The sequence below is a fragment of the Manacus candei genome, unplaced genomic scaffold, assembly GCF_025592945.1.
Source record: "Manacus candei isolate 608988 ecotype Guabito, Panama unplaced genomic scaffold, ASM2559294v1 h1tg000043l, whole genome shotgun sequence".
Lineage (NCBI taxonomy): Eukaryota > Metazoa > Chordata > Aves > Passeriformes > Pipridae > Manacus > Manacus candei.
The window spans coordinates 8,651,091-8,678,982 of NW_026138091.1; the positions used below are offsets into that span (position 1 = coordinate 8,651,091).

General features: G+C 35.7%; 1 protein-coding gene across 3 annotated transcripts in view; it reads right to left on the minus strand.

The window, feature by feature from the left end:
- Positions 1 to 27,892, minus strand: part of SLC16A7 (solute carrier family 16 member 7) — a 79,637-nt gene that overhangs the window by 7,398 nt on the left and 44,347 nt on the right. For all 3 annotated transcript variants that reach the window (XM_051795822.1, XM_051795824.1, XM_051795823.1), the window contains exons 2-4: positions 27,182 to 27,425; positions 3,652 to 3,795; positions 1,214 to 2,026 (exon numbers count right to left, since the gene is read on the minus strand). In XM_051795822.1, coding sequence (XP_051651782.1) covers positions 1,214 to 2,026; positions 3,652 to 3,795; positions 27,182 to 27,395 — 1,171 coding nt within the window. In that variant the 5' untranslated portion in view covers positions 27,396 to 27,425. The remainder of the gene's footprint in view (positions 1 to 1,213; positions 2,027 to 3,651; positions 3,796 to 27,181; positions 27,426 to 27,892) is intronic.

Consider the following 27,892-nt stretch of genomic DNA (forward strand, 5'->3'; position numbering starts at 1 on the left):
ACTTGTACAAATATTATTTTACTGAAAGGAGTTATATGCAATTGTTTTTGCATATTTACAATTGCACACAACAATGCTATTTTCACAGAAATACTGACAGTAATCTAAAACACTTCGATATGCAGAAATGGTTTTAGGCACACATAATCTTGCTGACTTCTGAGGCAGTGTTTATGTGGGTATAGTATATGTTCACAAAGTTGGCAATCTCACTATCTTTGTATTCTCATATTGTTAGGTTTACACTGCAACACACACACCAAGATACACACTAATGCTTCTCAACAAGATTTGAGCATCTATCTTTTCATTTCTTATATCATCAGAGACCTTAAAATTATAAAGCTTACTAGCAGCATTACTAAATACTGACTAAAAAGCTAGCAAATAGAAAATATTTTACATAAGATTTCATCATTTTTGCTGCAAGAAGCCAAGAAGTTATGAATGTAGTCTAAGCTATACACCTAGGCTCTCTTCAAGCTCCCCTTACACTTGAAAGAGAGAAGTTGGTAACATTGCCATCTTTCAGTCAGTTCACATTCTGAATTGCCTTATCCATTGGCTATAGGAACATGTGAAAGAACTGAATGTGAGCAGAGCTGTGGTGTGTAATCATGCTAGGGCGCAACGCTCCATGATGGAATCCCACCATGCATGCACCCTGCCTAGGCTACTGTGGATGCCCCTGTTCTTCTGCCACCCCCCTACTAGTTTCTTCTCTCTGGAAATGTCAATCCTCTCTGTGTAGACAAACTAAAATTGTTTAAGCGAGTGTAAGAGATTGCTCCTTGAGCTGTCACTAGGTTGGAGAATTTATAAGCCACTCTGTGAGATCTTCACAAAAACAGACTCAATCAATTCAAGACAGTAAGAACTTCATTGTCAAAGAGCAAATTTGAGATGAATATATGTAACTCAAGGTTGCAAAACTAGCTCTATGTGCTATCAGGAAAACATACATTTACCACATGGATTTATGGGCCAGTAGAGATACAGTCTTAATCTATTTTTTGCAAATGCACACAATAAATGCCTTTAGATTCTCATGTGAACCTGCAGCTGCAAAGCCCAAAGATACTGCTGCTACAGTACACTTCTAGTCATAGCAAAAACATTAAACAACGTTAAGAACAATGTTTATATTTATTCAATGTTAAATTGCAAGATTACGCTGTAATGTCTGAAAAAATGGAAAGAAATAGATTCTTACCTCCTAGAGGAGGGCCTATGAGCACAGGACAACATTCCACAATGGTGACAAGTCCAACCGCACTGGAAAATCTGGCAGCCCCAACGAGGTCCATCAATGTCTCAAAAAGAACGCTGCTAACCATTCCAAATGCAAACCCAAAAAATACAGCATATATCACCAAGCCAGTGTAATTTTTTGCCAGAGGGCACAAGATATGACAGACCCCATTGTACAAGACAGCAAAACTAAAAAAATACTGAATCTTTGGCCGGATAAACCTGGAGTTTGCCACGAGTCCCATTGAAGGCCTAGCAAACATGTCTACAAAGGCTAAGATAGATAGCAAAAAAGCAGCAGAATATTCATCAATTCCCTTGTGCTTGGCATAAGGAGCCAAGAACACTATTGGAGCAAAGAAACCAATAAACATAATGACATTTCCTGACAAATAGATCAGAAACCCTCTGTGTTTGAAGAGGGACAGATCTAGATACTTATTCATAGTTTGCCAACAAGACTTCTTGTTGTTTTTGTGCAAGGCAGAATCTCCTGTGCCTTTTTCAACATCTTTTTTCACAGTCGGGACTTTTTTCGGTCCAACAGGTCTCATAAGCGACCCAGCCACACAGCAGTTCAAAAGAAGTCCTCCCAGAATAAGAAAGCTTCCTTTCCAGCCAAAAGCATTAAAGAGGAATTGATTGAGAGGTGCCAATGTGCTCAGAAACACTGGACTTCCAGCCATGGCCAATCCATTAGCAATGGGACGCTTCTTATAGAAATACTTGCCAATCATGGTTAAGGCAGGCTGTAAGTTGAATGCTAAACCCAGACCTAAACAACACATAAAAGACAATATTATTGCAGGTCATGCATTGAAAAACATATTGCACCTCTTTCAAGTTATTTTTAAAATGACCACTATCTAATCCAGTGATTCTCAATAAAGATAAAAACCAACTAGCATCAGAGGATGAAATACAGTTTCATTGCCGTCTACGTGTGTTAATGTCAAGACTGTGTCATGGTGGCATTTGGTCCATTCCCCCCTGTAGCACTGCATTAAAAGCCAAAATTCCTTGATGTGTTTCAGCAATGATAGAGTCAGGGCAATCACATTGAGAGGAATTATGGTTACCAATGCCTTGACTCATCACTTTTATATTTGCTAAGCTATAATGCAATTCTCTCTTGGCTCATTTTATCAAAGTTATTAAATGTCGCCTCAGCTATAATGAATGCAGGGTGTATTTAAATGCATAAATCTCCTATTTTTTTTTTTCCAACCCTAATTAAGATCCAAGTTGTCTACTAAACTGGAGCTTAAAATAGCAAATTATTGTAGAGCATATTCAGCTCCCGTTCCCCATGTCATCACTAATAGTGGAAGAGTTACAGAGGACACACATCGGATCAGATCACCCATCCACATCAGCTGAATGTATAAGCTGAACCCTAAGCTGAACCTCTAGGTCTTCTCTCTCTATAAAGACATCTGGGCAATAAGATATAAGTAGCTTTGCATCTGCTTGATGGTACTGAAGTTTTCTTCTCTGATGGTCCATTCCTGGACTCTGACTTTATTCTTTCAGTGGTCCTGAGTTTAGGATATCAAAAGTAAGAAATTTAAGTATTAATCACTAAATAAAGAAGGACTCCTTTAGTCCCAACATAAAGAAAGATGAGCTTGAATATACAATTCATAATAATACATATTCTTATGTAATATACATTCATTTATTACCTGTTGATATTTCTCCTCGCCTTCCTTATTCTGAGAAGGGAATTTAAAAAAACCCCACAACTTTTGAAAAGGAGGTTATTTAATTCACTGGCATTGCGATAACTTTAGTTCATTGCTTTAGGCAATATCTAGGCCTCAGATAGATGACTATGAATAATTTCATTATTGACACTGGGCGGATTTTAAACAGAAAAGTATTGCACTGAAAGTTTATACTTTTCTGAAAGACTATATGTATGTACAAACCTAAAGAAAAGTGGTACAAGCTTTCACAATTTTACTAAAATTCTACTAGCATCTCTCAACCTGCTTGCAGTGCAACATGATAGAAAGCTAGAAGAATGAATGTGAAATTGTACACAAATGACTGTAATAAGTGTTGTCACAAGCCAATCAATTTTTATACCATTATTATAGTGCAGTGTGGAACAGTCCATACATACATCATTGACTGAATAAATTCATGAGTTGCTTCTGAATTATCAAAAGAAATAATTTAACAGCCTACCAGCTAATTTAAAGGAGTAGATAGTTCAGGTAGCTGAAATTAACTGATCTTGCTACCTTCTTGGATTGCCTCTATGCACAGAGGATTCTTGATCAGTAAGGCTCATTGGTAGAACATTATTAGAAATAATTTTGTATAATAATATATGTAATTTAATATAACAACATATAACAACATATAATATAACCTTTTAAAGAGGACTCTTACCTCCAACCACACCAATACATATATATAGTTCAAGGACGCTATTGCAGAAAGAGCTTGCAATCATTCCAAATGAACACAGGATACCACCTGCTATCATCACAGGCCGGCTACCATACTTATTCACCAAAATGCTGCTTATGGGACCTGTTGGTAGAAAGAAAATGCAATGACAGGTAACAGGTAACTCTGTCATACATGTCTTTGTATTTACAATATGTTGAAATGCTTTCCTCTTCGATCTGGGAAAGCGTTAAGCTGTTTCTATACCAGTCTGTCTTACAAACATACTCTGTGAATTTGCAGATGCATGACCCTGGATGTGGATATATTGTCTCCATGACAATATAAATATTGATTAATTATGGAGATGGACAAAAAGATTAAAGATATCAAACAACCAAGAAGGATTGTTACAGTTAATGAGTAATCAATACTGAGATTGGTCAGTGGAAGTTTTGAAAGTGCGAGGATGGAAGAATTTCAAGTATGAGACAGATATCAAAACAATTCACAGAGCAGGAGGAATGAATCTCCAGGCACAGCAAACTAAAACCTGCCCTTAATACTGCAGCATGTCCTGCATCCCTACTTGGAACCATATATAAGCTTAAAACTTAAAGCTTGTCAAATCAGAATGTAAATCCCTGGCCCCTGCGGCCCATTTTCCCTTACCTCATCAAGAGGGGAGTGTTAACAGGCAGTAAGATGACTATAAGTTGTTTGGAAAAATATAAAATGTGGTTTAGCATAAAGACCTATAAACTTTGAAAATATTGCTACAGGTCTATTTTTCAGTTTTAATTGCAATTCAGTTTATGGTTTAATTGCATCCATACTAAACAAACATCTAGTGTGCAATTTAGCATGACATGCATTATATGTTTTTTAAATGACCATGACTAGAATAGATGGTGTGCTACATATCAAGATTAAGAGGTTGTCAAGGCTCTTAAGGTAAATTTCCATAGCATCTGCACTATATTTGCACTATACTGCACTATATTTGGCCCAAACCATTACAAATAGTCTTGCTTTTGCAATAACTAAACTTACCCAATTCAAAAAAAGGAAAAAAAATCCAAACCAACCCAATATTATAAAATCAATGCGTTTCAAACTTAAGATAAAGTAGGCACATGGTATAAAGTAGAATGCCATGCTCTGCAGCTGATTCACTGCAAATCATGCACTAGCAACAGTACCACTAACAGTAGTATTTTTTAAAAAATATCTAAAGGAATAAATGCCAGAAACTCCATGTTTTGAAAAAGCCAAATCCAGCCAAGTTTAAAAGTGTGCTTTCACAGGCATCATGTTATTATAGACTCCACTCTTTGAATTACCTTAAATGTATTAGAGTATTATCATGGACAGACAGCAAATGTTAAGTACTACCTGAATATCAACAACAGAAGCTTTAAGGATGTGCCAAATGATCAAGTTTTAGCTTACTTCCTTATGCAAAAAAGCTTCTACAATAGAGTTGCCCTGGGCCTGCCAGTGTTTTCGAATAGCTCTGTGAATACAGAGGTCAACTTGAAATTAACTTGACTAGAAAGCAAAGATTTGAGTGATGTTTAGATCTTAGTTTGTGCATTCACTAAATAGCTTGGCTGCCAAGGAGTCGAGGGAAGGTCTTATAGGCTTCCTGTCCAAGCAGTACAGTCACTGGCCAGTACACTCAGCTTGTCACCAGTAAATGTAATCTATTTTCCTGCCCAGTTCAAGGTAGGTGGGGCATAGAGGATAAACAGGGTGTCTATTTTACTGAGAAGGTAAAGTATTCTCAGACTTAAGGCATTAGGACTCATCTCAACAGACAGAAGCATAGGAGATGATCTCAGCTGCTCACTGAACTGCAGCTGAAGCATAACCATATATTGAAATCAACAGACTTAAACATCCTCAGCATGGAATGGACCACCAAATAGACAATACTCCAGGGATTTATTAAAAGACTTTAAAACACGAAGCATTAAAACATGTAACCAACAGCTTATATGATGACATATCTAACATTTCTTTACTTCCATTTGGGGGGAACCACTGAGCAGAATGGTGACAAGGTAGGCTTTTCCCTTTGAGGTCATATGGAGAAAGCAGTGAAACATGAAGGACAGAGAAGTTACACTGTAAGTACATCCCAAATGTATCATGTTTACTTCTTCTATCTTAATAAAATTGTGCTCTCATAACTATGCTGAAGCATAACTTCAGTTACAATTTTTTTTTTTTTTACAGAGCTATGTTTGGAAAATCAGTGGTTTGGCTCATGTTTGAATTAGAAAGGAAGCCTGTTTGAAATACATAAACCACATAAATATTTTCCCTGAGTCAAAGAAAGACCCTTTTAACTGGAACTCTTTGCAAAAAGTTTCAACCTAATATCAAATAATATTTATAATTTTGAAAATAAACCTAAGGCAATTAAAAAAAATATTTAATTGTTGTTATTGATAAACACAATAACAGTATTTCACTTAAAAAATATCAAAATAATGATTTAAAAAATTATTTTAAAAATTATTTCCAAGTTCTTCTTCCTGTGCTGAGATGGAAATATTTACAAAATTGAAAATGAAACATTTGTTTAATGTTTGTTAACATTCCAACCTTCTCTCTAATTAGCGTTGCAATAAATGTTGCCTTGCTGTAGTCTTACTTAAAATGTTCCTTTGATGAGACACAGAAAAATGTAGGAAAGCGCGGTGGCAGGAGTTCAGAAACAACGCACAGACAATCAATATGATCAAACGATGTTCAGTTTATTATTTAAATGAGTTAGCTTTTATACACTCAGCTCCTTCTGGGTACGTGATTACAACAAAGCGATTGGACAGCTCAGTCCGTGCACGCGCTTCATGCCTTTAGTTCATTGGTCCCGATGCCCTGTCCACGTGTCCTGACGTCATTTGCACCGCCCAAAGTCCCTCCTACCAATCCACCTCAGGGACTTTTCAGCTTTCTCTTTATCGGTCACATACACACAGTTTTCCCTTAACTTGCAACTATAAACACAGTTTCACACAACTTGCAACTATAAACTATTCTTTTAATAACCTCCAAAGTTATGTGAGGCCTCAAGTGAGGCCTACTGCTCCTCAGAGCTGGTCGTATGGATTGTTCACAAAGTGTCCATTGTCCTGTAAATACTCCACAGGAAAGAGGTATCGTAGCAGGGAAATAATTGACCATACTATTTCTAAATTCATTCACTACAGACAGGATTTGGAATTGTACCCTTACACAAATACTTCAGGTATGATGTAGATAGACTTGTTAGCAGTCTGTTTGGTTTCCCATTAAACAAAGACAGCAAGAAAAGCCAGAAAGAAAGCTGTGAGAGCAAATGAAAAAGATGATGTAAAAAACCACACACAGATATCAAGTGTTGAAAAGAGAAGAATGACATTAGAAAAGATTGTTGTACACTATTGCTATATTTTTAGCATTTTAAATAAAATTATGAATCAAAAAGACAGCATGCACTGACAAAAGTTTTCCAACCATAATCAAAGCTCTTCTCTAATATTCACTCCAAGGGAGCACTGACTAAAACATTAATATATTTTAAAACAGTTCCATCAACCCTTCCTTTTTTCTCCTGACTTGCAGGAAAATGAGGCAGTCTTGTTTGTTTAGGGGTTTAGGGAAGAAATTTGTTTTTAGTGTTTGGTTGGTTGCATTTTCTGAGAGTTGTCTAGAAATGTTAAGTTCCCCTCTCCTTTAAGGGAAATCATTGTGCAGACAGTTCCTTATCAGGAACAAGAAAACTGCATCTCTGCCTGTCTTCACTGTGGCAGTTAGGTCAGGACCACCAGGCCAGTTACAGATCTTCAGATCAAAGCAGATAATGTTATCTTCACCTACAAGACCTGATGGCTGAGTTCAAATATGGATTTATTAATTTAGGTAGGCAGTGGATGAAGACACAAGAGGAAAGGCAAAGCAGTCTGACTCTGTACTACCAAATGACCCAAATCTGGACTGTATGATGAACTGAAAATTCCTTTAAACATAATACTCTCTTTGAGATGTTTTCCTTAAGTTAGCTATGTGTATTTACGACCACAGCTCCACTTAATTTGAAGTTTTCTTTATGTGTATTCCAGTATTTTGATTTAAAATTTGTGCATGTGGGGAATATTAATTGTTCCATAAGCCACAAAGTCAGTTTAAGCTCCCTAAATTATCTAGGAACCCTTTCAATCTGATAAGTAGGTTGAAAATTTTCTTCTGACATCTGTGCATACACTTGTAAAACACTGCATATTCATACCTTTACATAGACGAATCTACATAAATTCCAGCTGTTTGCTTGACATCATATGTGTTATAGCCATGTACAAATTTCATTTCACATGTAATATCTTCTACAATTATTTAAGCAATACTCGTATGCCAGCATGGGTCTATATTTCTCGCATATTTTTTCTTCTTAGCTAAAGGAAGATTAAGCTGTTTATATACTCTAACCCTGCCAGAATCTTGCTATACATTAATGCATATTAATGTACTGAAGCACTGCTGGATCTTGGAATCTACTTTCCCGAAGCCTGAAGTAACAGATGTTAAGTCAGGAGACCCACAAGAATATTTATTCTGATCTCTCCCTTAACACCTACAAACCATCAGCCACAAAAGATTATACACTCTGTAAACAAAATTTAAGATCATTATCATAATATGCTAACACTCTCCCAGCTGTATTTTTGTTTTATATCTTTCCGTTTCAGGCAAATGACCAGGCTGTGAGAAGGAATAAGACAGCAACTATAATAGAATCTAGGACACTTGAATTCTTGCTGCCTTTTCTTTTTCATCAATGTTTTTCTTACCAAAATGAAAAAAGAAATACTTTAGACAGTTCTCCCATAAATAGTCAATACTTTCTCTGAGGGATGAAAAAATGTATAATAACTAGTCAGAATGGTTATAATAGCAGCAATTGGATACAAGCAGTATCAAACTGTCATCATTGTCTTTTACATCCATAATGAGGTCATCTTTGGATCTAATTTATACGTATATTCATTGTAGGAATGAAAGTTTTTTTAGAAGCATATAATCTACGTTTTAGTGTTTAATTTACTTTGCAGAATCATAGAATTTCCTAGGTTGGAAGGGACCTCAAGATGATTAGAAGGATGGAGCACCTCTGCTATGAGGAAAGGCTAAGAGAATTGAGATTGTTTGGCCTAGAAAAGAGAAGGCTTTGGGATGACCTAATTATGGCCTTACAGTACCTGGAAGGAGCCTATAAGAAAGATGGGGAAAAAGTTTTTGCAAGGGCCTGTAGCGATAGGACAAGGGGGAATGGCTTCATACTGAGAGAGAGCAGGTTTAGATTAGATACCAGGAAGAAAATCGTCCTTGTGAGGGTGGTGAGGCACTGGAAAGAGTTGCCCAGAGAAGCTGTGGATGCCCCATCCTGCGAGTGTTCAAGGCCAGGCTGGATGGGGCTTTGAGCAACCTGGTCTAGTGGGAGGTGTCCCTGTCTATGGCAGTGGGGTTGGAACTAGATCAAACAATCATAGAGTCATAGAATGGCACGGGTTGGAAGGGACCTTAAACATCACCTAGCCCATCATGACTCTGAGCCATTGACCACTACCCTCTGGATGTGACTGTCCAACCACTTTCTTATCCATCTAACAGTCCAGTCATCAAGTCCATCTCTCTCCAATTTAGAGAGAAGGATGTTGTAGGGTACCAAGTCAAAGGCTTTACAGAAGTCCAGATAAACTACATCTGTAACCCTTCCCTTGTCCACTGATACGGCCACTCCATAATAGAAGGCCAAATAGTCAGGCAAGCCTTGCCCTTGGCAAAGCCATGTTGGCTGTCTCAAATAACCTCCCTGTCCTTCATGTACCTTAGCACAGCTTCCAGGAGGATCTGTTCCATTTGTCCTAGTATGATTTCTCATTGCTGTAATGCAGTGATATAATTAAAGATCATTCTGTAATTTGTTTCGCATATTGCCAGTGCATTTATGGTTTTTATTTTTACACCTGCATTAATTTTAGTATAGAACTAGAGATGAACTTTCATGATAAAACACTAATTTTTTTAATATATATTGACAATGTCATTACAGTGCTCACAGTGTCATCAAGTCAAAGCAACATGACTCAGTCTGAACAATATGACATTTATTTAAATGGAGTAGCTGAAAGAAGTTGAAAATAAATGCAATATACTATTTCAAATCGCACTAATGCTACATTGTAGATTCCATCCTGTCAAGTGATTGTCATGGTTTGAGATAGCCCCAAAATCCAATCTCCTAGCTCCACTCTCCCTCCCACATCTCAACCTAATGTGACACATTTTCAGACATCTGCTTTGAAAAGTCAATGCAGATATCTTTCCATCCCAGTTCTATTTTTTATTTCTGTTTCCTACAAGCCTGGAAAAACCCAAGGTGCTCCAAGAATTAATATTAGTATCAACTATTTACTAAGATCAGTTGAACTTTCTTTTTCTCTTTCCCTTTTTTTCCTTTTTTTCTTATTTTTTATTTATAAAATATAAAGTCCACTTGCAAAAATTCATTCAACTGCAACGGCTTTAAGCAAATACTTAGTACTGCTATTGGACTGCTATCTCTGGCATTCAGAGGAAAGGCAACTCAAAATTGATTCTGAACATGTTTAAAACCTGTTCATTAAGCTGGAAAAAACCTTCAAAATATGCTGTTTTTCTCAAGCAGGACTAAGTCAAATTACTAAGCATTCCATGACAGTCTTATCTCTAGTTCAAAAACCTTTGGCTAAATTCTTTCAGTACTCTTGGGCAGGCTTTAGAGAAGGCAGACAGAAAAAAATATAAAAATAATATCAATAAATTTGTAAATTTTAAAATGTCATGCACCTATTTTTATGTTAGATTATTTATAATGTTTCTGGGAATGGTAACTTGCATTTCTGACATATCCTATGTGTTTGTGTAACATCAATGAAAGTAACATAGTTCAACAATTGTTGGAAAGCTTTCTCTGTAGTTCCTCTGTGCATTTGGCAGAATTTTTTTTTTGCATTTCATATAACATTTACAACTAGCTGCTCTGATTCCATAAACCTGGATAATATAATAACCTTGACAGAAAGCAAAGAGGAAAAAAATGCTCTTGCAATAAATACCACCAAACAGAAATGGGTTGCTAGACTATGAGTTAGGATAGCTCAGCAGCTGAAAGTACAACCTGCCAGGGAGGATGCAGTTAGTCATTCAACCATCCATCACATTTTGCTCACCACTTCTTAACTACATTTCCTCAGTGTCATTACCCTGAATGCTCACATTCTCACTTGTGTCCTGAAGGAGCCTTGAAGTCTATCAAGTTTTTATCCTTGATCTCTAATGAAGATTAATTTGACCTTCAGCTAGTCCTTAGGACGTTTATATGAAACATAGTAATTCTTCATGGTTCCTCCTCCCAAAAAAGTTACCTTTGATAATTTTGAACTGATGTGTTTAAGTCAGAAAAACATATGTCTGACTGCAGATATAAGCTGTCTTTTTCCTGAAATGTTCAGAAGAAACAAAATGAGCAATCAGTGGTGCTAGAACTTGCTCTAAATGTATTGCTTTTATGGAAGAACTACAGATCTCTGATCTGCCTTGGTATTTTATGTTTGTTTTCCAGTGATACATCGGAGACATGAACCAAGGGTAGTACGTATTTTGATTAAAGCTGTTGTTTAGCTTACAAGTTTTTTTCCTTGTTTGCTAGGGTGTGAATGTGTATGGAATTATGGGCCATGTAATTTAGAAAACATCTTCAAGTTAGCAAATTACTCTATATCTATGAATTTTAAAAAGTTGGAAAAATGCCCTGTTTTTAATCAAGGAGTAGCCAAGCTGATTATTATTTTCATGGATACGTATCAATGCTTTGAATTAATTATGTTTTGCATGCTCTGCTGCAGAATTTTTTTCACGAAAGGCTAAAACACTTGATCACAATGCAGAAGACTTTAAGAGAAATTACGACCTTTCTTTTGAAATGAGCAATATCAAACTTCATCATATTTAATAGGAAATTTGTCTAACTCTATGAGCTGCTGAACACTCAGCAGATTTCAGAAGCATATATGATCACTGACTAAAAAAGCTGTGAATGGGAATCAGATGCAGCAAAATATTTCAGCATTTTTTAACTCTCCTTTTATTCGTTTTCCTGTTACCTTCAGTATTACCGAGTAAAGTGATGCCTGTGCATAGATATTTGCAAAAAGTAGTCTTTCAATCTAGAAAAAGGTGACAAACAAGAAAGAAGAAAGGAGGGAACAAGCTAGTGATGAGATGGAACTAAAGCACCTATAAGAGAGTTGTATATAAATAGACATATTGTAACACCAGGCACAGATCTGCAAGCCTCTGTAATTGAGATAGATGAAAATAGTATCAGCACATGATATTTCATTGCAAATTACCTTCTCAAAAAAATGTTCTTTTCTTCCCAGAAAACCAAAGCAATCAGCTTGTAACTTGAGCATATAGTGTATCAATATAAACATTAGAAAATTCAGTAGCAAATATGAAGTGCTGGGAAGAATGAATGAAATTTTTCTCCAGAATAAAAACCAATTAATTTTAAAGCTTAGTATTTAACAGCAATTAACTCCTCAGGACTTCACAGGCTTGCAGGAATCGAAAACCTCAAAAAATGTGCTGGGGATTTCACTTAAATAATATTACTGTGGAATTCACAACCTGCGCCATTAAAAGTTACTTCTTCAAATGGAAGACCAAACAAGGACTTCCTGACTTTTCTCCCCTAGAAATACAGTAAAGATAATAATATTAATATATAAATATTAATAAATGTAATTACCTATAGCAGTATAGAATATACAAGGTATTAATAATAAATTAAATTTGCACCCCTTTCAGGGATTCAGCAGGAATTTAATGAGGCATAACTCAAATTGCTCATGAAAATGTGTAGTGATTTTCTTTCACAGGTCTCATCTTTGAAGCGTTATCCATTCATCAGTGGCTGCTCCTTCTTTCTCTGTGAATGGTTGCAAGGGAAAGGTTTAGTTCAATTTGGTAATATCTGTGTTTTAGCACATGTATTGAAAGAAGCATCACATTTCTGAAAATATTAAAATAAATCCTAGTATGTCTACTTTCAGGGAACAAAGAGAAATTACTACTAATCAGAAACCTGAGGTTCACTCATAGCTATCCAATATTTCTATCTAATAGTTTTTCTGTCTCAAAAATAATCTTACTAAAAAACTGCTTTACCCAGACATGGAGGCTACATATTCACACAAACACATCCATAAAAATAAAAAAAAAACCAACACTTTTCCTTGTTTGGTTGTTGGACTCCTAATGACAAAAACGAGGGTTTTTTTTCCTGGGATAATAGAAGGTACTTATCCCATTTGTAAGTATTTTTCACCGGAAACCTTCTGAACTAACTCTTTCAGTTCCGAGGAACTTGAAAATTTGTAACTGAACACTTAGTGTTTAGTACTTTGTGCCTTGCCAAAGCAGATTACAATTTTTAGCTATCAAGTTTGTCTTTACATTGCTAAATATGTATGAACTAGACTGCTAAACACGTTCCGTATATTCTGCTCTTACAAAGGGGACACAATTTTCTGCAGATCATAAAACTGAAAAGAAAGAGAGATTACAGTATCTACTGTCACAATTACCATTATAGCAACTTGAAAATAAGGGATATGTTGTTAATATCAGAGATAATTGTTGGGAACTAAAAAAAAAAACAAAACCAAAATAACCCCAACCAAACAAAAAAAGGGCAAAACACCCCCCCCAAAAACCCTACTAAAAAAAAACCCAAACAGTTTTTTTTTAAATTCTTCATAGACATTTTCCTTGACTATGTTATTAGATAGTTACAAAGGTTTTCCTTCTTAATTTCTTTCTCTTTGAGGAATGACTGTCTTTTCTGAAAATCCGTGTATACATATGTGAACACAATATTCACAAATGTTCATTACTCACCACTTCCTATTTATTATTCCCTATTCTCATTCACTATTTGTATACCCCTACTTAAAATTATCTCTAGATACTTTTCCTGGAAGCAGAATAATACTTTGTCATTTGGAAGCCTAGCAGAATTGTAGAGAGCAAAAAAGTCACAGAAAATACTTCAGAAGACCTTGCTCAGGCTATTTAGCAGTTCTTATGAATGTTGGGTATATTCTTTGCAACTCAAATCAGTATATTTTTTAGATAATGCATTCACTGTGAAAAATTCAGCCAATTTCAGTTAAGATTAATACTGTCATTTGGATTTCTCTGTCTTCTACAAATTGCCCATCACATTAATGTTCATACAATATCCCATTTTCATCCTGCACATCCTACAGTGTATTTGTTTTCTTCCAGAATAATATTATAACTAACGCAGCTTAGAAATTATTCCTTATATATTGTTACAGGCAATAATATGTAATTTCAGAGAAAGCACAAGATACTTGCTTCTTCCCAGTTGCTCCTTTATCATATTCCTTTCTGGTCTCAATTTTGCACTGTATAATTAAACTTCAAGTTGAAAATACTCAGTCTACTACCCACGATGTATTCACGGACCACTTACTGTGAATTATGGATCATGAGTGGATCATTAAATCTCATCTACATATTTAGAATATATGTGATGAGAGGTATAAATCTAGATGAATTTATAACTTGGAAGCGTCCTGAGAAGTCATCATATTTAGGTCATTGTCAAGAACAAGATTATTTCTGAAGGCACTTAACACTTTAGTATCATTAAGCTTAAACTCTGTTTTATAGAAAAAATGCTAAAACATTATTTTATAATTTTAATTATAATTTTATATTTGTACTATCCAATCAAATACATATGGTGGTTTTCACATATGGCTAAATCTTTCTAAGATTTAGAAACTTAAGTGTGGGAATTTCCCAAATTCCCTTACAACCCCAAAATTAGATCATTTATAAAGAACTGTGTAAGGTAAATATTTAATAATATTAATATTTAATCATCATGTCTAGCATGAAGATTTGGGAAGGGCTCTACCCACATTTGCTACAAGCGTGCTGTTGGCTACAAAGACCAATGTGAGATAGACAAGCCCAGTTGCAAAAAGTACAGCAGAAAGACTCCTTAGGTGGTATCAACAAGACACAGTTCTTTTTAACAATATAATAAATGCTGAGGGATTGGGAAGAAAGAGGGAAAGGGGAAGAGGAAGGATCAAGGAGAAGAAAAAGGGTAAAGGAACCAGAAGGGTGAAGGGAATTTATTTATGTTTCAAAGAATATCATATAAAATGGGAACTAAGCATTCTCATTAGTTTTTGGCACCTATTTAGAGTATAAATGCAGACAATGGTAGTATATTAATGGGATAATACCAGACACAGAATTTGCCTTTTCCCAGTATTTTCCAAACTACATTTAGTTTTCAACTAAAACTGAGAATCTTTGTGGAAGTTCATTTGTGAGCTTTTTTCCTGTTTTCAGATAAGTTAAAAAATAGGATGTATTTATATTGAGAAAAATCTGTTAAATTATAGAATGATATGTAAAGTAACATTGTCTTCCAGGTCAAAAAGACTAAAAGCAATATAAACTGTTAAATGGCTAGAAACATGAAGAAAAAAGTCAAAACTAGAATAGTGAACAGCCCAAAGTTATCAAAATATTATACTATTGATCAAAAATAGTAACAAGACTTACGTTATGCTTTCCATTTTTCACTGCATTTTTTATTGCAACTGTGCCTAAAGCAGTAGCCTTTGTAACACCCTTAAAGAAGTGGAAACTTCGCGGACAACTTAGTGAACATGTACAAATTCTGAAAGTGTCCCACAAGTTCAGAGTATAACATCGGGGTCATGAAGATGATTAGAGGGATGGAACTTTTTCTCTATCAGGAAAGGCTGAGAGAGTTGGCATTTTTCAGCCTGGAGAAGAGAAGACTCCAGGGCGACCTTTCAGTACCTGAAGGGAGTCTACATGAAAGATGGAAACAGACTTTTTACAAGGGCATGTAGTTGTACAACAAGGGCTAATGGTTTCACACTGAAAGAGAGTAGGTTTCGATTAGATATTAGGAAGAAAATCTTCCCTGTGAAGATGGTGAGACACTGGCACAGGTTGCCCAGAGAAATAGATGCCCCATCCCCAGAAGTGTTCAAGGCCAGGTCAGATGGGGCTTTGAGCAACCTGGTGTAGTGGAAGGTGTCCCTTCCTCTCTCGGGGGGGTTGGAACTAAATGACCTTTAAGGTCCCTTCTAACCCAAACCGCTCTATGACTCTGAGTCTATGACTTTCCAATTTACTTAAACTTAAGACAACCCACATTTAACTGCTTTTTAAAAATAATAATATTCAGGAAAATATTTACTGATTAATCAATAATTTAAGAGCGATCTCTAATCTCTTCTCTCCTCATTATATTTTCCTTGTTTCTCCCTAGCCTTATACAGCAAAATTCATGTCTCTGAATAACTCTATCCAATCAAATTGAAAGAGAATGGTACCTTTTTTTAATCTATATATCAGAGTAGATGCCAGTTTATCTTTGCCTGTTCCTATATCCAACTCACATACTTTTTTGTCATCAGAGTTGAATTTGCCATTGAACTGTCATTTTTAGATTTCCATCTACAATAGAAAGAGCTTTACTTGACAAGTCTTTCACATTTTCAGATATTCTCTATGTAGAGTCACATGGCATTTATTCTGTGGACTCAACAAAAATTATCATAAATTATGACCCAGTGAGGAGTGAAAGAGTTATGAAAAATTAGTATAAGAAGCCTGGGATTTAAGCAGTGGAAAAGAAATATATTATGAAGGATTTGGGAAAAGGTCTTTATGGCCTTTGTGTTTCGCCTGGACTAGAGAGGAAACAACGTTTATCCTGTTCTCTACACAGTCCTCTCCCTTGTACCAGCAGAGGATACACCTCCATAGACAAGATCTTCTGAAAATGTGGGGGTGTAGGAAGTCTAGATCAGGTCTGCTTGCATGAACAAGGAATATTTGAGCTCTCCTGCAAAAAGCAACATGAAGTGGTTTGGTAACCTAGTCCCATCTTTTTGCTTGAAGATAGTATTTGTGTGGCTTTTGAACAAGGTGGGGGTTTTTACCTATTGTGTTAAAAAGCAGGTTTACCTGCGTGCTGTTTCTGCCACTGGTAAAAACCTTAATCTCCACCTAGTAATGTCAAGCAGGTTACTTCTAATGATTGTGATGCATCATAAATTCACAATAATAAATTAGTGCCCATTAAAATATAGGCTTCTCATTATTTGTATTACAGATTGTGCCTAAATATCATGCATTCCTAAAGCCACCTTTCATCTGAAGAGTTACGTTGACATTCTTCAGCAAGAACATATTAAAATAATCCAGTGAAACATACCTGCTTCTGCAAGGATTTAAAATCTGTGCCTGTGAGGAGAATATTACTTAGGTTTACTGAGGAAAGGATTACTTTCTTCCTACAGGAAGATCTATGTTTCTTTAGTAAGTGATAATACATCTTACTGGAAAGCAATTGGTTAGAACTTTGACTGATCTAGGCAATATGTATATCTGAACACCTTGTCAGGTAAATTTTTTGTAACATCAAGTGAAATAGTCTGGAAGAAATTCCATGATACAAATTTGTTCTTAATTCCATTTGCCACATCAGCTCTGTTTCTCTGAGCATAGGGTCAAGTGCTTTGCACTCAGGCTACTGTTTACATTTGAGTAAGTAAATATAAAGTGCTTCTAAATCACAATGGCAAATGTTACCTTGCACACTTTTTGCACAGGTATAAACTATGGTGCTGTGTGAAAGACAAGAGAACTACTCCCATATGTATTATGTGACATGCTATTTGATTTTTAAGGAACAATACAGAAAATTAAAACTAGCACTGCATGAACCAATTTTGTGGGTTTTATTCCCAAGCTGAAATAAAAATTTCAAGTCTCAGAATTTTCAGTTAAATTAAAACTCTTCAAAAAAGTCAATCTGGAATATCTCAAACATCTTCTGCCATACAAATAAACAAATTAGAAATATAACTATGTGGCATTACCGTAAACTAATTCTTCCTCTTGGCTTGTCAAAATACTTATAAACATTTTGTTTAAGGCTATTAGGTACCATATTGCATTTTGTAACCAAAGCATCTTGGAAAAATTGCAGCTCTACAGTTTTTTATTATAGTATTTTGCTGGACTGTGTTGTTCATTATTGTAAATGCAGTCACCTAACGCACGTTGAACCTTATTCTGAGATGAATTGCCACATCACATTCTAGGAGGTGTAGTCCTTCTGCAAGTCTAGTCCACAGAAGACAGTGGTTTCTGGTTTGGTTTTGTTGTGTCTTTTTTTAGATTTGCTATACCTTTCTATGACAATAAAAACGTGTTAAGCCAATGTGATTATTCATGTAAGGGGCCACAAGCCTCTTACAACCACCTCTAATATTGATTATATTCTCTTCTCATGTGAGAATCATACAATTCCAGGTCACACCTGAAAGTGTTTCATTACAGAGTCTGTTGTTTCAATGAAAAATCGGAACAATCCTTACAGTCACAGTGCCTGATTCTCCACTCCTCAGTGCACTTTGGGGCACTGAGACTCTATGGAATCCAATAAATTAAAATTAAAGTTAGGGGACTCATATTTAAGGTCAAATTGTACCGTGTCCTTAGATTTTTATTTTCTGTTTATGAAGCAGAGATAAGCTTACTAACAAAGAAGTCAAAAGTTTAATCAAATGAGTACTTCAATAAATTGAATACCATTAGTTTTGCTTAACTGTTGTAAATCTTCAAAGCTCGTATCCGATTTTTTTTTATATTTTGGGAAAAATACATGAATCATTTATGGATCATGTCTTTTTAAGGTGAATATAAATAAAAACGAGATTTTAATGAGTGCCTCTGGGAGCACTTAAGTCATTGAAAGTACACTGTCAAGAGATCTTGATGTTACAAACACCTAAGGATAAACATATTTGCATAAATATATAAACGTTTATATGTTGACTTTAGGTAAGGGAAAAATTTTAATTTAATTTTGAACCTTATAAGATCACTAAGGTATTCAAAATTAAGCATTTATTGCAGGATTAGCACCAGTGCCCATACTTGGAATGCAGTCCCAGGCAGTTATTTTACAAGTCTCTGATAAGAGCATAACATCATCAGTGAAAATGTTCATTCTCTCATGTTTTAAAACCTTAAGTTCCTTAATTAAATGTTTCATGGTAACAGATACGGAGTTTTGGTTTCTTATGGACTGAATAGTTCCTGAAAAGACAGTCCAGAAGTAAAACCACTTGCACTTTATTTACTTGTTATTCTGGAAATTACAACTATTCTGATGAGGCAAGTAACAGCAGATTCAGCAATTTAATTAAACACACTTAAAGCTTAGAAATGCCACAATGAGGGGGGATTTATTCTGCCATTTGAGTATATGATAATAATTCAAGCAATTTAGAACAGAACTCCTCTAGAAGCTCTTCTGAGTGAAATTTTTCTTCCAAGGACCTAAGATTACTCCTCCTTCTAAGGTAGGCCAAATAAGACAGCTGCCGCCTTCTCTTGTGCCAGTCCTATCCAGAAAGCCGTTGCAGAAGTCCTGTAAATCTGGAAGCAACATGTGTAGGACAGAAAAGCTCATCCTTTCCAAAGGACTAAAAATTTCAGTCAAATAAGTTCTGTTCCAGGAAAAGGAAAGGATTCCTCCATAGGAGACCAGTGAGTAAGGTTTGTATCATGACAAAATTGGTGCTGCAAGCTTGTACTGATAGAGAAGTATTTGGGGATCTTGTTATAAAAGAGATGGAACTATATTCAACTTTCAAATCATTGAAAGAATAGAAGAAAATACAACAGATCCATAGATTTCTATCAGCTTAAAATCGGCTACAAATGAATGTAAACCTGGCCAACTATTAGACAAACCAGTTATTCTCCCAGTTGTGTTTTTTTCTTAGCTGGTGAAGGAAGAAAAGGAATTGTGAGTATGAGGAAAGTCATTTCAAGATGAGAGAAGATTTACTAGTAATCTTAAAATAACCAAATATTTTTAATAGTATTAAAAGTAGCACAACTGAGTCAGTGTCACTGAAACATGGGAGAATTATAACCCATGCAACATACAAGAAGTTTAAAGACATAACAAGCTGAAAATCACTAACCATGGGTGCATGTCTCTAACAAGAAAATTCTTATATTTTAAGGTCTCTAGGTAGCAAAATATAATGTATTAGTATAGGGCAACAATCATGTAAGGTGTCATCATCTCAGATGTGTGCAAATGGACATTAGAACTTTTCCTCTGGATTCCTTTAGCACTCGAAAGACAGAGAAGTCTTTCAAACATGATTCATTTGATCTGTTTTGGACATTTAACTTAGGAAGGGATGAACTAGAAATTCCCATTTTTACTGACTGACAACAGAAGATGTCTAGACAACTGAATCAGAGTAGGTGCTTATGCTGAGGAAGACTAAACACATAAATCCTCTTCATATAATCTCCAGCTACTATTGCTAAAAAGCTGTACTAATACCACTAATTCCTTCTAAGTTTTCTAAAAGTTAAAGCACTTAATGGCAACTGTTTCAAAGCATTACACATAGAAAAGCAAACAGGGCACAAGTTCCTGTCATCAGTGGGAAAGTGTTACAAGAAGTGTTTGAACTGTACGAGGAAATCAATGTCTTATTTCACAGTACAATCTCCTGTTTTAATCACATTCTTTCATTTGGATGTCTAGTCATAGTAGATATTCACCCAAACAAAAACCAGGTAGAACTGCAGTGAAAATACTTAACTGTTTCTTGACAATGAAAAAAACACATACCAAAATTTGTGGAAAAGAAAGTTAAGTTTTTCTTTTGCTTGTATGCACCACCAAAACATACATTAGCTAGTAAAGCCGCATTTGTCTGTGCTCTTTGACAATGCAGAATCTTAACAGAATTACACTCTTAGAAGAAAAGGTTCTGACTCTTCAAAAACTCTTCATGTGGTATATACATTGAAATACATGTCATTTGATCTCTGCAAAAATCTTCAAAATCAGTTAATCAGTTAAAAGAATGTTTAACATAGTCATAAAAGACATTCTAAAATCACCTAATTCTTTGATTTCTGTTGTTCCTCTGCCATCAGCATAAACCTGTCACTAAGTCCCTGGCCCACTTACCTCTGTTAATGACTACAGAACTACATATCTTTATGAATCACAGTCTCAGCTGTTGCCATTTGATACTGGCTTAGAATACCTTCTAAACATATCAGTACAGCTTTGTTTCCCCTGAATATACCCTTCAAAATAAACAAGGGAATAGTTCTTAGACATTCCAAAACAATGGACCACTGAAATTCTATAATAAGTTCTTTGTAAAGTGCTGGGTTTATTATTTCATTTGAAGTGCTGGGTGACTACAATGGTATACACAGACTTTTCCTTCCCTGCAGTTCTTCTCTGGTATCTGCTTAAATATCTCATGATTCCCAGTTGCACTACACTATTGTTTCATTACCTTTGAATTGCCCGACACACATTATGAACACAATCATTGTATGATCCAGTGGAAAACTATATGGGAACTCATCCAACATTAGTAGTGCACACAAAATAAGCATTCTTTCGTCTAAGTTTTACAAGCCCAATGAACATATCAAAGGCGTAAGTTTGTCCCTTGATACCTTTCTTAAACAAACCGAAAGTTTTAGCCCCTTAGATGCACATTATTTATTATTGTTAGACTTTGACCTATTACTTGAAACTCAGAGGGAGATAAAAAAGAATAATTTTTGCAAATAAAAAAATCTGTCAAAATTGGTTACTTACAGAAAGCCTTACAAAGGAAAAGAGTGATTAATTATTGTTTATTATGTAATCCACATTGCCTACTTGTTGTAAATGAGACCTGTTTTAGTAAAGAGCTCAAGTTAATTAAATATTTCTATAGAATCATAGAATCATAGAATCGTTAAGGTTGGAAAAGACCTCTAAGATCATCGAATACAACCACTAACTAAGCACCACTGTGTTCACCACTAAACCACGTCCCCCAAGTCATTATATGCATCAAACCATTACTAATAACCTATGGTTGGAATACCAAGAGAGGTTGGTAGAAGCACAGTGGGAACTCTATGTCATATAATGTCTTTCTGACAATTACTCAAAATTAATATAAGCATACAATAAAAGACAAAAAACCCCTTATTTCTCTCAGTGTAAACATGTCTTTAACTTTGAGACTGGCTTCCTGAGTATGTCTCAGTAGATTCCAGCAAAACCTGTGTTTCATGAAAACTTGACAAAATTGGATCCCCAAAAGGCACTGGATATTTAGCAATTAGATCTTATCTGTTCAGCCAAATGTAACAAGTCATAGACTGAAAAACCAGCTTGTGCCTGTACATAGGATAACAAATCTGTTGGAAAAAAACCGTTTAAAACCATCTACAACAGATCTGTTTGTTTTTTTTTTTCATTTTTCTTACCCTGATCATTTTAGAGAGTGTTTTCTAAACATCCAGGAAGGCGTCTGTTTAAAACAGCCATTGCTACTGCAGAACACTGCCCTACAAGGTCCAGTTTTACTGAAACTCAAAGCCTTTCAAGAAATATAAGACCTGTCTGTATTACCCTTCAGAAGCTTTAGCATTCAGATCTTATTTTTTAAAAACTGAACTAATATAAATTTATAATATTTTTGTTAGTCTTGGTACCTCTTTTTTGTACTCATCTCCATTTGCTAGTCAGTTTCAAAATGCTCTATTCTTGCAAAACCTCATTATGACTCCTTTTTCTTTATCTGTGAGTCTGAAATTAACTTGACCAATGTTTTACATACATTTTAGGCTAAATGTGAAGTATTCCCTTATACCCATGAGGCATTCAGAAAGTTGGTAAGTTCTGCTTTCAAGGACACTCTAAAGGAGGTTATTAAAATTCAACACTTTGCATATTCTGATGGGGAAAAACATTTGTCTGACAACAAAGGAGATAAGTTGATTCAAGAAAGCTTCTCAATCTCCTTATCCATGGCCACTGAATTCCTCTTGCCAGTATTTGTAAAACCAAAATTAGAAAACGTTACCAGGGAGGAAGAAAAGTGTAGGAAACCAGGTCCTGTCCAAAAGTAAAAATCCATAACCATCTGTTGTTTGTGTTACATGGATTTCACAACTGTCATCTCCACTGTGTGCACCATTTCATCTTCGCAGCAATATCACCAAAACACCCACTGAGACAAAATCACAAATATTTTGAACATACCATATGATATGTTATTTTCCAAATTAACATCTGACAAAGTCAAAATGAGGACTTGCCTATAGGTTGCTTTTGTGCTGTCACATGAAAAAATCCTTTAAGGGTTTGCTACTGCTTGGAAATACTTAACTTCAAACTTGAGTAACTTAAGCAATAGAGAAGAAAGAAAAAGAGAATAAATGATTCAATTTTTAATTAAAAATGTATTTTGAAAAATTGTAATGCCTACTACATACACTTAGCATCTTTCTTCAAAAGGGGTCTAAAGATGCTTTTTAAATTATTTACTTAGAAATATCATCCAGAATTTAAATGAATCTTTTTTGTTTTCTGAACTTTAGACCAGCAAAACTGTCCCACATTTCACAGCTGAGTATGGCTTGAAGAATTTATCAGCTCTCAAGCTGATCTTAACCCAGTGTCATACCTAAAAAGTTCTCTTTGGGGAAAAAAACACAACCAAACAAAAGAAACAAAACCCCCAAACTTGGGAGTTGTCCTTGGAAATTGTCCTTGAAAAAATGACAGAAAAAGAGTTAAAGCCTAGTGAGTAAACAAACTGTGTTTTCCCTGAGGAAATCTAAAACTCAAGGTCAGCTCTGTCTGAAATCACCAGACTTGTCACATGGCTTTCATAGCTGCCACTATGGCTCCCATCAAATCCACACTGAAAACAATGAAAACATTTTTACTGGAAACAGATAGAGCTCTGATAAGAGGCTCCCTAATCACCTTTGGCTGTCAATGCTGCACAAAGTGAGAGGTAAAGTTTTGAAAAAGAGAAGAATGAACTAAGAAAATTTGAGGTCAAATGTATTTATCTTTTTCTTTAGTTACTTGATGTTTGCATGTGTTAGAGCAGAAATATGGCTCTATAAGTATATGGATACATATATAGTTCATATATATGTGAATACATACATGGACATGCATTTTATAAACGTATGTGGTTGCACACATACAGAAATACAGCCTGACCTGTCAGTATAACTCAACTAATTCCATTTTATCCCAGCTTCTGTCCTCCAGTAACAAAAGTCTGGTGGTCTCAATCTCAGTCCCTTGGGTATAGGAATCCATCACAAAACCATCACCCTTAATTTAATGCAATTGACAATCTCTGCTCAAGAGAGGCAGAAGAAGGAGTTACCATGGAGACTGAACTACTGCTCTTCTCCAGAGGATGCTTTTATCAAGCACGGGCTGAACAGTAGAGGATGTGCAACCTTGAGGCTTGTAACCTTGATCATATCACATCTTGCTTTTTGGGATGGCTTTTTAGTAAACTCTAAAAAAGATTCAGGAGATGGGTTTGAGGGGTGGCGGAAGGAGGAAGAGAGAGCTTTAAGAAAACAAACAAACCAATCCCTCAAAACACAACAAAAACCAGGATGTAGGTGCATATTGTGCCAGACTGAGAGGGAAAAGGAGTTTCATATCAATTTGATTTATCAGAATTGTCACCTCTGCCTAGTGCTTTCCTAACAGGGTGAATGCTGTGCTTGACCTATTTGCTGGAATTAACCAGAACTGCAGGAGACCATATGGATTGCCAGATGGTCTACTATAATTTAATGCCATTTATTCTAAGCATGAAGTAAGTGATAAACATAATTAACATTCTTTTAGCTCCTTACTGGATGCCTTTTATTGGTTTCTTTTTTTTTTTTTCTCAGGCATCGAAAGGTAAGTTAATATTTTGTTGCTGAAACACAGATGCCAGCTAATTACTGCAAGAGGCTGCAGCCTCTAAAGCAAAAAGTGTCTGCACAGACTCTAACTTGTTCACTGACCCCAATGGGGTGATTAATAGGTTGAATGCTAAGCTCTAATGAGGATGGCAGATCTTAGATGTTTTCAGGTTACCTTAATTAGTAGTATGATGAACAGTGTTCATTGCAGATGTACGTATCACACTTCACAGTAAACAATATACCTTGTACTCATGGCCTGAACAAGTATTTCACATTGCAGCACATCAAATAAGAAGGAAGAATCAAACCACTTTCAGACAATAAAAACAATGAAGTGACTTCCTTCAGAAATGTTTTTCCTGATAGCTATTTCATATTCTGCCAGTGATTGTCTAAATGGCCTATTTTTTAGGAAGTAGTCCTAGAGAAGGTATGGCTTCAAAGAGTGTTTATATCAGGCAGGGTCGTCATTCTCAGCATTTTAAAATCACGAGTCCGTAACTAGATGTCCAAACAACTTTGCCTACTGTTCCTGTGCTGATAATCTTCATAGTGACTGGGGTAGGTGTTATCAGAATGAATAGCAAATAATTTTGTAATTTTTAATGTCGATGTAGAGATGAAGTTAGTATGCTGGTATTCAGAACAGTAAAAGAAGTATTAAAAAAAAAGGCAGGAGTACTAAATCCTTTGTATTTTATATAAAAAGTTGTGCACATTGAAACTCACAGATAAAAATGACCACAGCTGAATGTCCTGAGATTTGCATCTGTACTGTTAATAAAACCTGGGTGAACTTTGACCTGACAGAAACAGCATAAATTAAATGCTATTCAAAGAACATAACAAAACAGCACCTGCGCTGTAAAGCAAACCTGCTTCACATGATTAAAAGAGCCCAGGTCAGCAAGTCACAGCATAGCAAAAGAAAAAAACTCCAGCCTTTCAACACTTGTTTTTCCCCTGTTCCAAATGGGTTCAGCACTTGTTCAGGGGCCTCCACAGTTACAAGTTACAGTCTACAGCGCACATGCTGATGCACCCTTAAGAAACAGATACTTTAAAGGGGACCTGAATGTGATGGGACGTACCTGGTCTTTTACTTCAGTCTTATTTGTACTGAGTTACTTCTTCACCTGGTGAATCACTTGCCTATTGTTGCCAGTCCTATAAAATCCTTTATATTTCTCTACTAGTATATGAATAACTTATGATTCTCTACTAGTATATGAATAAAAATACATCAAAATATCTGAACAGGAAGCTTTTGTTGATATTGATTCCTCTTGTCAAGATGTGTCTCTGTGACTGCCAGCATTTGAGAAAAGATCCATTTTTCCATCCCATCAACTGAAAAATACTTACCTGAGGTGCTTAAGCTAATGCTATGCTGGCTTCAGCTTCACTATTATAGTTAGAGGGGAAAAAGAGGTACTTAGAGAGAGCAACTCAGGTAGCCTGAATTCCTCTCTGTAGGAACGTTCCTCCCTTCCCTGACTGCTAAATGAGTTGGGGCCATTCATGTGTCAAAACTTAGGTAGGCTGAAATCAGTCATAAAAATTACCATGCTATGAGGCTTCATGCACCCTTCAACAGACCATTTGTAGGACCTGCTGTTAAACAGATATCAGTTCTGAAAAATACTGAAGTATGCTTTTCAGTGATTAAAGAGTTTCAATCTCAATATGCTATTGGGACAATGTTTTCAGTTTCCATGTATATAGATTTATACATATACACACATTTATAAATCTATGCATGTAATTGCTCCATCATTGCAAATAGTCTGAGATGGGAAATGCCAGATCTATTGCCTGAATTAATCTCTTATTCAGACCTCTGGACTGCCCGAATAAGTGTTTTGCCTAAGCAGCAGCTAGCTCTCAACAATACTTAAAAAAGAAAAAAAATTCTGAAAAAAATGAAGAAACCAAGCAGAATTTAACAAGTTAGTCTTTGGGGCTGATAGACACAAAACCTGTCAAAGCAGGTTTGACAGTTCTTAAACATAGCTTTATACTTTAAAATTATTTTTCATCTGTCTTGTTCTTTATTTGCTTATTCACAATAAAAAAGATATCAGCGAATTTATGTTCACTGTTCAGTCCCAAAAATAAGATTGTCTGCATCTTAGCTGTCATAGAGATGGCTTGTTTAAAACATCACTCTTGGCCTAAGTGGAAAGTAGGATTTTAGGACAAACAAGTACAAGATGTAAAATCCCTGACTACACAGGAATACCTGTGCCTGAATAATGAACCCTATAAAAATAAATTTCTATGATTAAGCTCCATCATCAGATATACTGAGAGATCTCACCAAGGCAGTGAAAACTGATTAAATGTACCCCCAGACCCAGATGAAGTTACTTGGGCATTGATTTGTTGGAAAAATGATTCTCTCAGAAATTGTGAATTTAGGAAAAAATTGCAAAATAGAGTTAGGTAGAGGATCAAAGAAAAGGCCCTAAGGGGAAAAAACGCTTTAAGAGCATACGAAAAAACCCCAAACAAACAATGGTATTTACAAATTTCACAAATCTCTTACCTCCTGCATACATGACAGCCAACATTATCGATGATATCCAAGCTATCTCACTATAAGATGTGTGGAAGATTTCTTGTATTTCTTTGAAGAACACTGTGATGGCTTTGGGGAATGCATAGGAAAATCCAATGGAAATAAAAGCCCCAAAGACCACAACCCATCCCCAGCCTCCATCAGGAGGCGGGTAATCTGGCGCTCCTGTTGCTGGTGGCATTTTTTGGTCTCTATCTCTTCGCCAACGAGGCTGGAAAAGAAGAAAAGAAACAGGGGTTTAGTTTTCCCTCTTTTCCATATCAAACTATAGTATTCAATCATCATCTGCAGGGATTATAATGAGTCCTCAGAGCAAAGAGCAAAAATTTCCAACTTTCATGGAATCACAGAACGCAAGTACCTGTTTTTAGAAGCAAAACCTGTTCTGCAAAAAGGCTTTTGGCAAGAATATTTCCAATAGCCTATTCAACATGTGGCAACTGTTACAAATCACTGATCTCAGTCACTAAAGCTGCATTTGCAATTATTCACTTATTGGAAAGTGATAAGTTTGTGTGGGCTAATTTACATAGTTCTACCATCTACAGTATGGATGGGAAACAATGGAAAAAAGTTACATTAAATTATAACTAAATGCCATTGTGTTAGCAAGATTTATTGGTACCACAGCAAAATCATCAGCAACAGCAGAAAGGAACGAACTGCAAACAACTGAAC